The 10,647-nt window shown below is 41.8% G+C and overlaps 1 protein-coding gene across 1 annotated transcript in view; it reads left to right on the top strand.

Moving 5' to 3' along the window:
* The first annotated feature begins 356 nt into the window (after positions 1 to 356).
* The window catches only part of LOC310877064 (kinesin-like protein KIF13B), a 42,041-nt gene continuing 31,750 nt past the window's right edge, over positions 357 to 10,647 (top strand). Inside the window, 8 exon segments of the mRNA XM_083790735.1 lie at positions 357 to 469; positions 605 to 763; positions 1,181 to 1,264; positions 2,382 to 2,475; positions 8,837 to 8,849; positions 9,037 to 9,097; positions 9,690 to 9,782; positions 10,096 to 10,276. Coding sequence (XP_083646861.1) covers positions 1,198 to 1,264; positions 2,382 to 2,475; positions 8,837 to 8,849; positions 9,037 to 9,097; positions 9,690 to 9,782; positions 10,096 to 10,276 — 509 coding nt within the window. The 5' untranslated portion in view covers positions 357 to 469; positions 605 to 763; positions 1,181 to 1,197.

Below are 10,647 nucleotides of genomic sequence, written 5' to 3'. Positions count from 1 at the left end.
AAATAACGTAAAATACACTTTTATTGCGTTGAGAATTCCAACTAAATGAAATTCTGATCTGCATTTTTTCCTGATAATGTATAATATTAACGTAAATCATAATTATTTAAAACGAGGGTGGTGGTGGTGGTAATTATTTATTTTGTGTCACTTTTATTGTCTGGATTAATTTTTTCCCATGGGGAAAATATATCAGATACCCAAAGCTTGTGGATCGACACCACTCCGTACGCCATTCACGCCGGTAACTTGTAGATCTGTACTTCTTTTTACCCCCCGGCACGCGCGACACCGACGTACGACGGTTACAACCACACACACACACTAATCCCTTTAGCAGCTCTCCCCAAGTTGACATGAGTGATCTCTACGGGTAGTTTCAGGAAATGCAACAGGTGGAATATCTGACCTGAGAAGAGAGAGAAGAATGAGCTAAACTAAAAGTCTGTCGTCACTCGTCAGTACAGGAGTAAGTTTGACAATTCTGCGGCATTTGACGCACACGTATGTTCTGTGCATATGCATGATACCACTGGGTGATATTATTATTGTGATGAATGAACCCATGGAAGGAACCCGACTCTGCGTGTGTGTGTTTTTGTAGCGTGACACTAGCGTCTAGAGTAGTCGTCAAGGTGGCTGGTAGATATCGGACCCGGGGAGGAAGCTTGCTGGAGTGGGACAGTCGGTGAGTCAGTCACAGGACTCGGGAGCCAGGACGACGGACGGCCGGGGGAAATAGCTGCGCACTCGTCTCGCACTGGTCAGTTGACAGTTGATGATCAGTTGACCCTGTTTTTTATTATGTGTATATATAAGTAAGATAGATCACATGAAAATTCCTAAAGCTCCTCGTGAAATTTCCTGGTCGCTCTCTCTCTGGTCTGGTGCAGATCGAGTGGCTGGCTGTACGTGGCTCTGTTTCATTGTCTTATTATTGGGTTTATTTATAGGGACACAGTGACACTTGTGTGTGTCTCTCTCTCTCTCCCACACATAATGGAGGAGTGGCTTGTTGTTCAAATTAGTAATGTGAGAAGAATGAGACGGTAAAATGAGAGGGCAAACAAATCATTTCTTCACAATTTCTGCGCAATAGATAATAATAATCGGTCACATATTTTACATAGTACATGCTTAGTTCCAAGAACAAAACCTGTAATTGGTTCATTCATTTTAGATCAGCCCGGCGGCGCTATGGATGACAGCCTGAACGACTCCAATGTAAAGGTCGCAGTTCGGGTCCGACCAATGAATAGGAGAGGTGAGTGACTTGACAAGAGACCTTGTGACAGTCATTTATTATTCCGTTTCACGAACTTCCAGTTCCAGCCACTTAGTACGTTTTCTACCAAACGCTGAACGCACAGACAGATGCCAATTCTTCGTTTTAGCTTCTTTATTTGTAGACTATTTAATAGATTTGGCCCTGGTCCTGAAATGTTTCCTTGTGCATCAATGTGGAAATGTCACTTGGCAGGCGCATGTGTGAATGCAAGTGTAAACATGTGGAATAGTCAGTGACATCACTCCCAGAAAATAAGCATTATGCAAGCATACACACACACACACACACACACACACACACACACACACACACACACACACACACACACACACACACACACACACACACACACACACACAGTGCTGACACTGACTGACATGACATGTTTTATACCACTTTAAACCATTCAGATTTCAAGTGTAAAACAACTGTGAGTTTTAGTTTAAAACCTGCTTTTAACTGAGGGAATTCGCACTGTGCATGTGACTGGATGTCTTCCAATACAGCCACTTCCTTAACTTCCCGTTTAGATGGGAATGTGGAACAGAACTTTGGTGAAGGTCTGACCTTGCTCTCGAGTCTTCCAAACTGACAGGTTTGGTTGGGGGAGAAGTGGACCTGTATGTTTGTACAGGCCAGGCACGAATGATTCAGCAACAACATAACTGTTTCCTGGCTGCAGACGCAGTTCGATCTGTGTTATGGTTGTTATTACTTGTTAGTGTTAATGAAACGAGGAACTGGCACACAGACGGTATATGCCACCTAGCTGTTTTGTCTGTGATTGTGTTAAAGTGACCAATGACCATACATTATATAGTTGACGGAACAATGCCATTTCAAAACTCACTTCCTGTACTGTACATCCATTTTAAGTATTCAAGTATTAAAGGTTCCACTTGTTGTCTATGACAGAAACTATTAGTTTAAGCATTTAGTTCACTCTTATGTCTAAAATCTACATACAGTAGGCTAATTGCAGGTGCAGGTTTATATTAGAACTTAGAAGTCAGAGATCCCATAATTATCATTTGCTAATGGGCTTCATATTTTTCATGTAAAAATTATCCTGGACTGTTGTTTCCACCATCAGAGAAAGACCTGAAGACAAAATGTGTGGTCGAGATGGAGGGGAACCAGACAGTGCTGCATCCAGCCAGCCTCAACCTAAGCAAAGGAGACCCCAGGTAGGGACCGTGGGTTTGAATTCCGTCCGTCTGTTTACTCTGTACTATCTTGCATTTTTCAGCTTTTTTTTGTGTCTGTGTTTTACAGCACTTGACTTGACAAAACATTTTGTGTGAAAGATTTGATCAAAACAGTTAAATGGAAAAATTGGAGATCATCAGATATATTTATTCATTTGTGTGTCGCCATAGCCATGCAGTCCCGGGAGTGCATTTTTAATTGGTCCCAGTAGGAAATGAAAGTCAGCCAGTGTTCATGCTGCTCCACTTTAAGCAGGGCCAATGTTATGTTGCTCATATTAATCTTTAAAGGTTATTTTAGTGTTGCATCAAGTGTAGTATAGTGATAAGTTTACCTAATTTCCACCTGAAGTCCCTGACCAACATAGTTTCATACAGACTACACCTTGAAAAACAAACATTAGAGGTAGTACAGTAGCACAGTCGGTAGTGCTGTTGCCTCACAGCTAGAAGATTCTGGGTTCGATTCCCGCTGGGGACGTTGTGGGCACTGAGAGCGTGCTCTCTCCTCCGCATCATCAGTGCCCATACCCGAGGCGGGGTTTGCGAAAGGGCCTTTCTGTGTGGAGTTTGCATGTTCTCCCCGTGTCCCCTATGGTAGGTAGTAGGTACCCTCACAAAAAACATGCAGTCTCTAAACTACCTCCCCCTGGCCAGCGGGGCGCCTGATGGAGGAGAAAGGAACTGGTCAGAATAACGTTTTCCTACCACGCGCTTGAGGTCAGTCCGTTGCCCCCCAGGTTGACAGAGGAAGTGTAGCGCCAAGGATTACATTGACACTGGGTGAAAAACATTTTTAAACATGAAATCTTTTTGTTGTTTGTACTGTTCATTCCTTTGCATAAATCTATGTGTGAAATGTGAATGGATTATTCAAGGTTCATGTAATCAGAATAAGCCAGCACACTGACACACTCTCATTCCCATTACATGGGATTGTTATGCTGGCTTCTCGAACCCGGTCCAAAGGCAAGAGCACAAACCTTTATTATTCTCTTTGAGGTTAAGACAGAACACTGCAATTCAGTAGGTGTGGATTCTAACCAGCCGGTCTCAGTGACCAGCAGCTAGCATGAAGAAGGCTCAAATCCAAACCTCACTTCTCCTAACTTCCACACCCTAACTTTCACTCTGCCTCCCAGCTGTTTTCCTTCTCCAACCTCCTCTGCTTCTTGCGCCATGTCTTTCTTTACAAAGGGTGTGTCTGTTCATGCTCATTCCTGCTCAGGTAGTCAGCCTAGAAGTTAAAACGGTAGTAGTATCGGAAATTAAAGAGTCACCACCACTTCATTGCCTTCATTAAATATATTATCGCTACACAAAAGTATAAAAATGTTCAATGAATTGCAAGAATTGCAGGCCTCTGTAATAGCCACTTTTCCTGCTTTTCATTCAACACTAAATATCTTTGCCGAAAATAGCCGATTGTCAACACATCGCATTGCAAAGTAGCGAGTGCATTCCGACATGCGTTCCCTGTTAGGTTAGGGTTTGACACATGCGTGGCCAGTTAAAACTCACCCGTGCTGCCGTGAGTTCAGGGTTTGGGCTAGCTAGGGTGTCTGACTAATGCGGAAAAAACTGTTGGCGGCAGTTGGCGGCGCTGTCGCGTCTGACGCCGCTGCCGGAGAATGCACTCTCTCTTGTGATGTGAGCTTGTAGATCTGATATTTTTGCCAAATGTGTGCCCTGGAATAGGGAAGCTAGGTTAAACAATCTATACAGTATATTTTAAAGTAGGGGTAGTGTAGTATGTGTGTGAGTAGGCTTATGCCAATGTCCCTGATCTTGACTGGTGGTGCCTGGTGACATCGTAAAGTCCCTCTGTCTGCCAGGTACTGAGAGGCTGGCTAAGTAACAACACAGAGGGAGCCAAGTACACTGCAAAATCCAGTGTTAATATAACACATAAATAGCTGAGCCTTCCATGTTTTTCTGCCCTCGGTCAGGTATCTATCAAGATCAGGCATCTTAGGCATCTTACTTTTGTGCCAGATCTTCAGATCAACATTGTGTTGCAGGTCACCCTGTACCAGATACCAACTCTTCAAAATGACTAAATTCAGATTACCAGTGATCTGTGTCTGTCTACTCTGTACTCTCTTGCAATATCTTTGTTTTTCAGCTTTTTTTGTGGCTGTAGTTTTCAGTGGGTTATCAAGCACTTGACTTATTTTGTGTGAAAGATTTGATCTATAAAGTGAAATGGAAAGATTGGAGTTCAGGTGAGTTTAGCAGATATAAAAACAATACAAACATTCTTTCTATTTTCAATTTATTCAAACAGTAAGACCCCATGTCTGACCCACAACAAATTCATAATGAAAATATTCATTTTTCAAGTTATATTTTGAACATGGATACTTTTGAACTTGGATATTAAATAAGAAAAGGCTATGCCCAAAAACAAGTACAAGTTACAAAACAAGTAACATTTGAGTTTTAAGTTTATTACATTTTCTTTCTGAAATCCACCCGGCAACCTACCCTTTTTCTGGGACATGGATCCTTCTGAATTGTTGGATCGAGGTAGCAACTAAAAACATTATTTGAACAACATACTGAAGGTTTGATCCAGTTAAAAACCAAGACTGGATTACCTAATCTAATCCACTTTCAGAATACTTTGTCTTTTGAACAACCCATTTTCAAGATTGGATTATCCAATCCTATCAAATTCCTTCTGAACAACTGGGCACTGGATTTGACTGTGTAGATTGTAGAAGATGCTCCCAAGAGGTTTTGGCTCCTGCTCAGGTGGCCTGATTCAGCAGACATCCTTTAGGTCAAACTCCTATTGCCAGGAAATGAATCCCTGCCTTTGTTCAACAGGGGATCTCACATTTCACTATTTCTGTGTAATTTAGCTAGAGTCTGCCTTGGCATTCTGTAGTATGTGGGGTTGGCTTCTGAACTGTGTGTGTGTGCACGGTATGTATGTACAGTAGTACGTAACGTTGGTGTGTGTATTCTGCCCTAACATGCTCATTGTACAGTAAGTGTTCAGTCATGGTACGTTCCCTTGTGAGGATCAGTATGAACAGGTTTTACAGGCTCCAGGATTCCTTTTCTCTAAATGCATGCAGATAGAAGAAGAAGGAAATGGAAATAGACAGATGGATAACTGCCAAAACAAGGCTACTTTTAGGTGTAATTATTAATGAAATTTGCCCCACTAAGCACATAATATAGTAAACATGTTATGACTGCTCTTCTGTGATTGGGTGCCATGTTGTCTAGTGGGTCACCACAGATGCAAGTACAATCTGTACTGTGTTGTTTTTGTGAGGGGGACTTATTTGATTACTCAGTCCTCCTACAGCGTTTCTGCTTTGCCAGCCTGTTGGCTGAATGGCCGACAAGATTGACAACGAATTAATCACTGAATTAAACTCCGCAAATGCAGAAATTATATTATGGCTTATTTTTGGCTTGTTTGCAAAATGGCAGGCTTGGGGTTGTGAAACCTTTAATCGGTATAGGGAGCTGGTTTTTAGTCCACGCTGTATCCTTCCTTTCCTGGTTTCACTCGGTGTGCTGTCCGTTATAGCAGAAATGTTTGTTTTCATATATTGGCTGCAATGACTGATATGTACCGTGTATACCCTCCATCCCCAAAATGTAATGTGTATGTGCAACTCATTGAAGTGCTGGGCAGGTTTATCAGATACCTCCAATTGACATTAGTATGTGTTGTTATTCATACAGACTTGCATGGTGAACTGGCTTGCCCACCATACTCCTCCCTGAGTCCCTCCCTCATCGCACTCCACTAGTGACTCCTTGGAGCTGTGAGGCTCTGCCAGTTATCTCAGGAATGTCCTAGCTAACCAGCCCAGGACAGGACAGGAGAGAGAGGGCTTAATGTTGCTCTTTCATGGACATATAGGCGCCAAGTTGTACACAGTGAGGCCTTGTTCCATAAGGGCTGACCCTGTGTTTGGTCAGGACTAAATTTGAAATATATATATATATATATATTGTGGAAGACAGAATGTGTTACTAGTGAAGTTTCATTGGGAACGACCGCAAGGGTAATTTATTTATTAATAAAATATATTTAGTTGGATGTCTTTTTTTAAATGAGAGAGGACACTGAAGGAAAATATGTAACACGTTCAAAGAATCAAACCAGTGACATTGTAATCATCATGCAGTATTCAGTGAGATAATGGTGTACTGCACATAAGTAATTTGTAAGTAAACAAACAGCCGTCTGTTTTTTGACATGGCAGTTTTGAGCTAATCTTAGTTAGCTAATCTTCAGCACCTCTTGGAGCTTGTTGCTATGTGTCCTTGATCAGAGGGCAAAGTTGGTAGAGGTGGCAGTCTTTGCATTAACCACTTAAACCCTATTATACTTAAATGACTGGAGTTCCAAATTCTTAGTTACCTCTAGTCTACACCAATTCTCTTCACCAAACATCTACAAACGTACGCGGCAAGTTGTCTCACAACAAGTTGTCTCAAGACACTTTACAACCAACAAAGATCCACCCAGAGCAAGCAATATTGCGACAATGAATGGTAACGGTGGTTCCTTTAGGAAGAAACCTCAGGCAGAACCCGACTCTAGGGTGAGCGGCCATCTGCCTTGACCGTGTCGGTGGAGAGGGGGGGGGGGGGTAGAAAGAATAGAAGAGAGATAGACAGGGTGGGCTCCGTGGAGGGGCCTGGTCCACGTCTGGTCACAGGTTGCATCACAACGCAAAGTATGACACAACACTTGACCTTGTAGATCTATTTTCGCCAGATGTTATGCAGGCCTATTATGACATGCTCACAATATAGAAGCTATAAGGTTTACTCACCATGTCAGTGTTACTCAATTATCACTAGACATGATGAGCGTTGTGACTGAGTGTGTTAGGCAGGTATTAGGTTCTTAGTTTGCTTATGATTCTTGATGATCATATGTATTTGATGTGTTCTTGCTTACTGTAAATAGCTCTGGATTAAGAGAGTCTGCTAAATGCCTAAATTGTAATTGTAATTGTAGATAGATAGATATATCAGTAACTACTGTGTTGAGGGGATGTGTCACAACTGAATTATTGTCTTGTTGTTGTTGTTTCACTTAATGGGCATAGAGAAGGAAAGTCTGAAGTAAATGTGATGGTGGCAACATACAGTATTAAGCCTTTCTTGTAGGAATGCTTTTAGTCAGTGTGGGTGCTTAAAACGATGATACCATGAGATCACACTGCAGTATTATAAAGCTGATGAATTACACACCCTCTTGCTGTGTAGCTGGCATCACATGTAGAATATTGGTCTGTCTTAGGACACACTTGAGACACCATGTACTGTTTTGAACATGATCTTACTCTATTTCTGGGGCTCATATTACTGGTAGTTTCCTCCACATGAAGTCATTTGTATTCACAGGGTGTCCCAGCAGGTCTAAATTAATCTCTAATTTGATGGCTAGATTGAAAAATACAAATTGTAGCTCTGCTATGGAGTGGATAATCTCTGCCCTTGCACGAATGTTCAAATAGTGGCCTGTCTCACGGACACACTGCGGTTACAAGGTTCTTAATGTCACAGAAGGTTACATTCTCCCCTTGATTCGCAGCAAGCCAAAGAGGATTAGTGACCTAGAAGACCATGTTTTAAGCTTTTTTTCTTTATAATGTAGTAAGAGTAAGAACGCTGAGAAGGAGATGGTTAAGTGGAGGTATGTAATGTGCTAAATGAAACTTAAAAATGTCTACAATATTGATGGACACATTAGGGTCGATGCCTGTCTGCCAACAACCAGAGTAATCTAGTAAGAGAGTAATGACACTACCGTTGACTCTCATTGTAACAATGGTATGCGGAAGTGCTCATTCTATCTCAATGGAATAGTTCCAGCCATAGGAGCAATGTTTGGAACTATCGCCCATAAACACCTGCTTTGCGGCGAGATCAAAGCGTGTCACCACTCTTACTACATTACTCTGCCAACAACTAGGCCAGATGATGGCGTCGTTGCTGATTTAGGCCTATTCATAGTATGTTATTAAATCTCTATTAACAGAAATGTTGTCATACAACAGAAACCTGTAAAGTGACAGATCATATTCCAGCTTCATGAGCTTTCTTCCACTCGTTACAGGTTTCCACTAACAGCTGAAACAGGACTTTGTCATCATGTCATTAATTGTCCCATAAAACATCCCAACTGCGATGCATTTCAGTTGTGCTAGATCAAATAACCAAGTGATTCCATTGTTTTGGTATTCATTTGTAACTTGTTTCCTAAGACACTTATTGGGGTGATTATAACAGACATTATATAAATGCTGACTCATAACTGTGGTTTTATTATGTCTTTTCCATGTGCTGTGGCCAGGAATCAACCAAAGGTAAGTTAAATCTAAAGTTGAATTGGCGTAAATTGAAACTATACATAGTTTGTTTATTAGCATACAATCTCTTCCTAACTCTGTTGTGCATTTTTGTCAAAATGTTGTAATATGCACAGATTGTACTGTATGTTATCGGTTGTGTGTTGTTAAACAATGCTTTTTAATGTATTAAACTTGTCTTCAGGTTTTTGCTTATGACTACTGTTTTTGGTCCATGGATGAATCTCAAAAAGACAAGTTTGCAGGTTAGTAGCCTACATTTAGTTTTCAACACTGCTTGAATCATGTGTGTTTAGCACACAAGAAACTCTGCCGCCTGTTGGGTTATTCATTAATGTTATCTGCAGGGATATACTGTATGTTTCCTGGTATTCAGAACATTGTATGGAGTTGAAAAAACTTTGTGAGAGAGAGCTGTGTTGTATTGTTTTGTGCAGCGAAAATCTTCGATCTACAGGCTCACAGCACCTTGAAATGTTGTGAGCTTGTAGCTCTATTTTATTTTATATATGGAATATTTATAATGTAGTACATATAAACCAATTAATTGTCAGGGGAGTATTAGAGTTTATCTGCCCAACAGCACGCTTATTAAATGTAACTCTGTAGGAGTCTTTCCTAGAATGTGAAAATAGCTGTTTGTTGTGATTGACTGCTCACAGTGACAGGACCCTGATATGACCCTTGTTAAGTTGTCTCACCTTCTGTTGTGGGGGATTGGTCTGACTCTATACTCTAGTCTATACTGTAAGTCACTAAGATGTTTCCAGTCCTCCCTGTACAATACATTGTTCATGTACTTTATGTAGCCTATGGGCATTTCTGTTGTTTTGACAGGTCAAGATATTGTGTTCCAGTGCCTTGGAGAGAGTCTCCTGGACAATGCTTTCATGGGCTACAATGCCTGCATCTTTGCATATGGACAGACAGGTGACATGCCCATAAACACTGAGAATCAGATTTGTTTTTAGCAACAGAACTCTCCCTTGTTGCGGGTGCCCTGTATCACAAAGGACCCTCTCAAAAACGACAAAAGTCAACCATAATTTTAGCAGACCTACAAGACCTACAAGTCATATTGCGGCACTCGGTGCCGCGCTATGAGCTTGTATAATATTGTATAATAAAAAAAGTGTATTTGACACATTTTCTGTTGACTATTCGATCAATCATTTCACTCCTAGTTCTAGTATTCTGTAGCTTAACAGTCCATGGTTGATGTTTTCTGTGTGGTTCTCCTCAGGTTCTGGTAAATCATACACTATGATGGGGTCGGTGGAGCAGCCTGGGTTGAGCCCTCGGCTGTGCAGCTCTCTGTTCAGCAGGATACAGAAGGAGGTGGGGGAGGGGGAGAGCTTCACCGTGGAGGTGTCCTACATGGAGATCTACAACGAGAAGGTCCGAGACCTCCTGGACCCCAAAGGGTGAGCCATTCGGGAATCCTTCTTACAGCAGGTTCAAAGTTCAAACTAAAGCCAGATAGTTGCATGACTATCTGCATGACTGCATGACTATAGTTGCATGACGCCACGTGCGTGCAATGAAATATATCAGTCCGTTAATAAAATATGTAAATTAAGTTAACCACTAGTGTGTGTTGCACGTCGTTCCCAGCCTCTCAGCCCCAAGCAGTGGACCTGTCTGTCCACTCTCCTATGTGTGGGTCTTCAGTATGCTGACGGGCCGGTGTTCCGAAGGGCCGGTGTTCCGGTGGCCGGTGTTCTCGCTGTTCTGACAGCTTTCTGTTCAGGCGCACACCGGGGGCCACTTTAACTTTGGCAACATTCAATTTTGA

The sequence above is a fragment of the Protomyctophum parallelum genome, assembly GCF_964188405.1.
Source record: "Protomyctophum parallelum genome assembly, chromosome: 19".
NCBI classification, from domain to species: Eukaryota; Metazoa; Chordata; class Actinopteri; order Myctophiformes; family Myctophidae; genus Protomyctophum; species Protomyctophum parallelum.
Note: the sequence above shows the minus strand (reverse complement) of the source record. Positions and strands in the feature narration are given on the sequence as shown.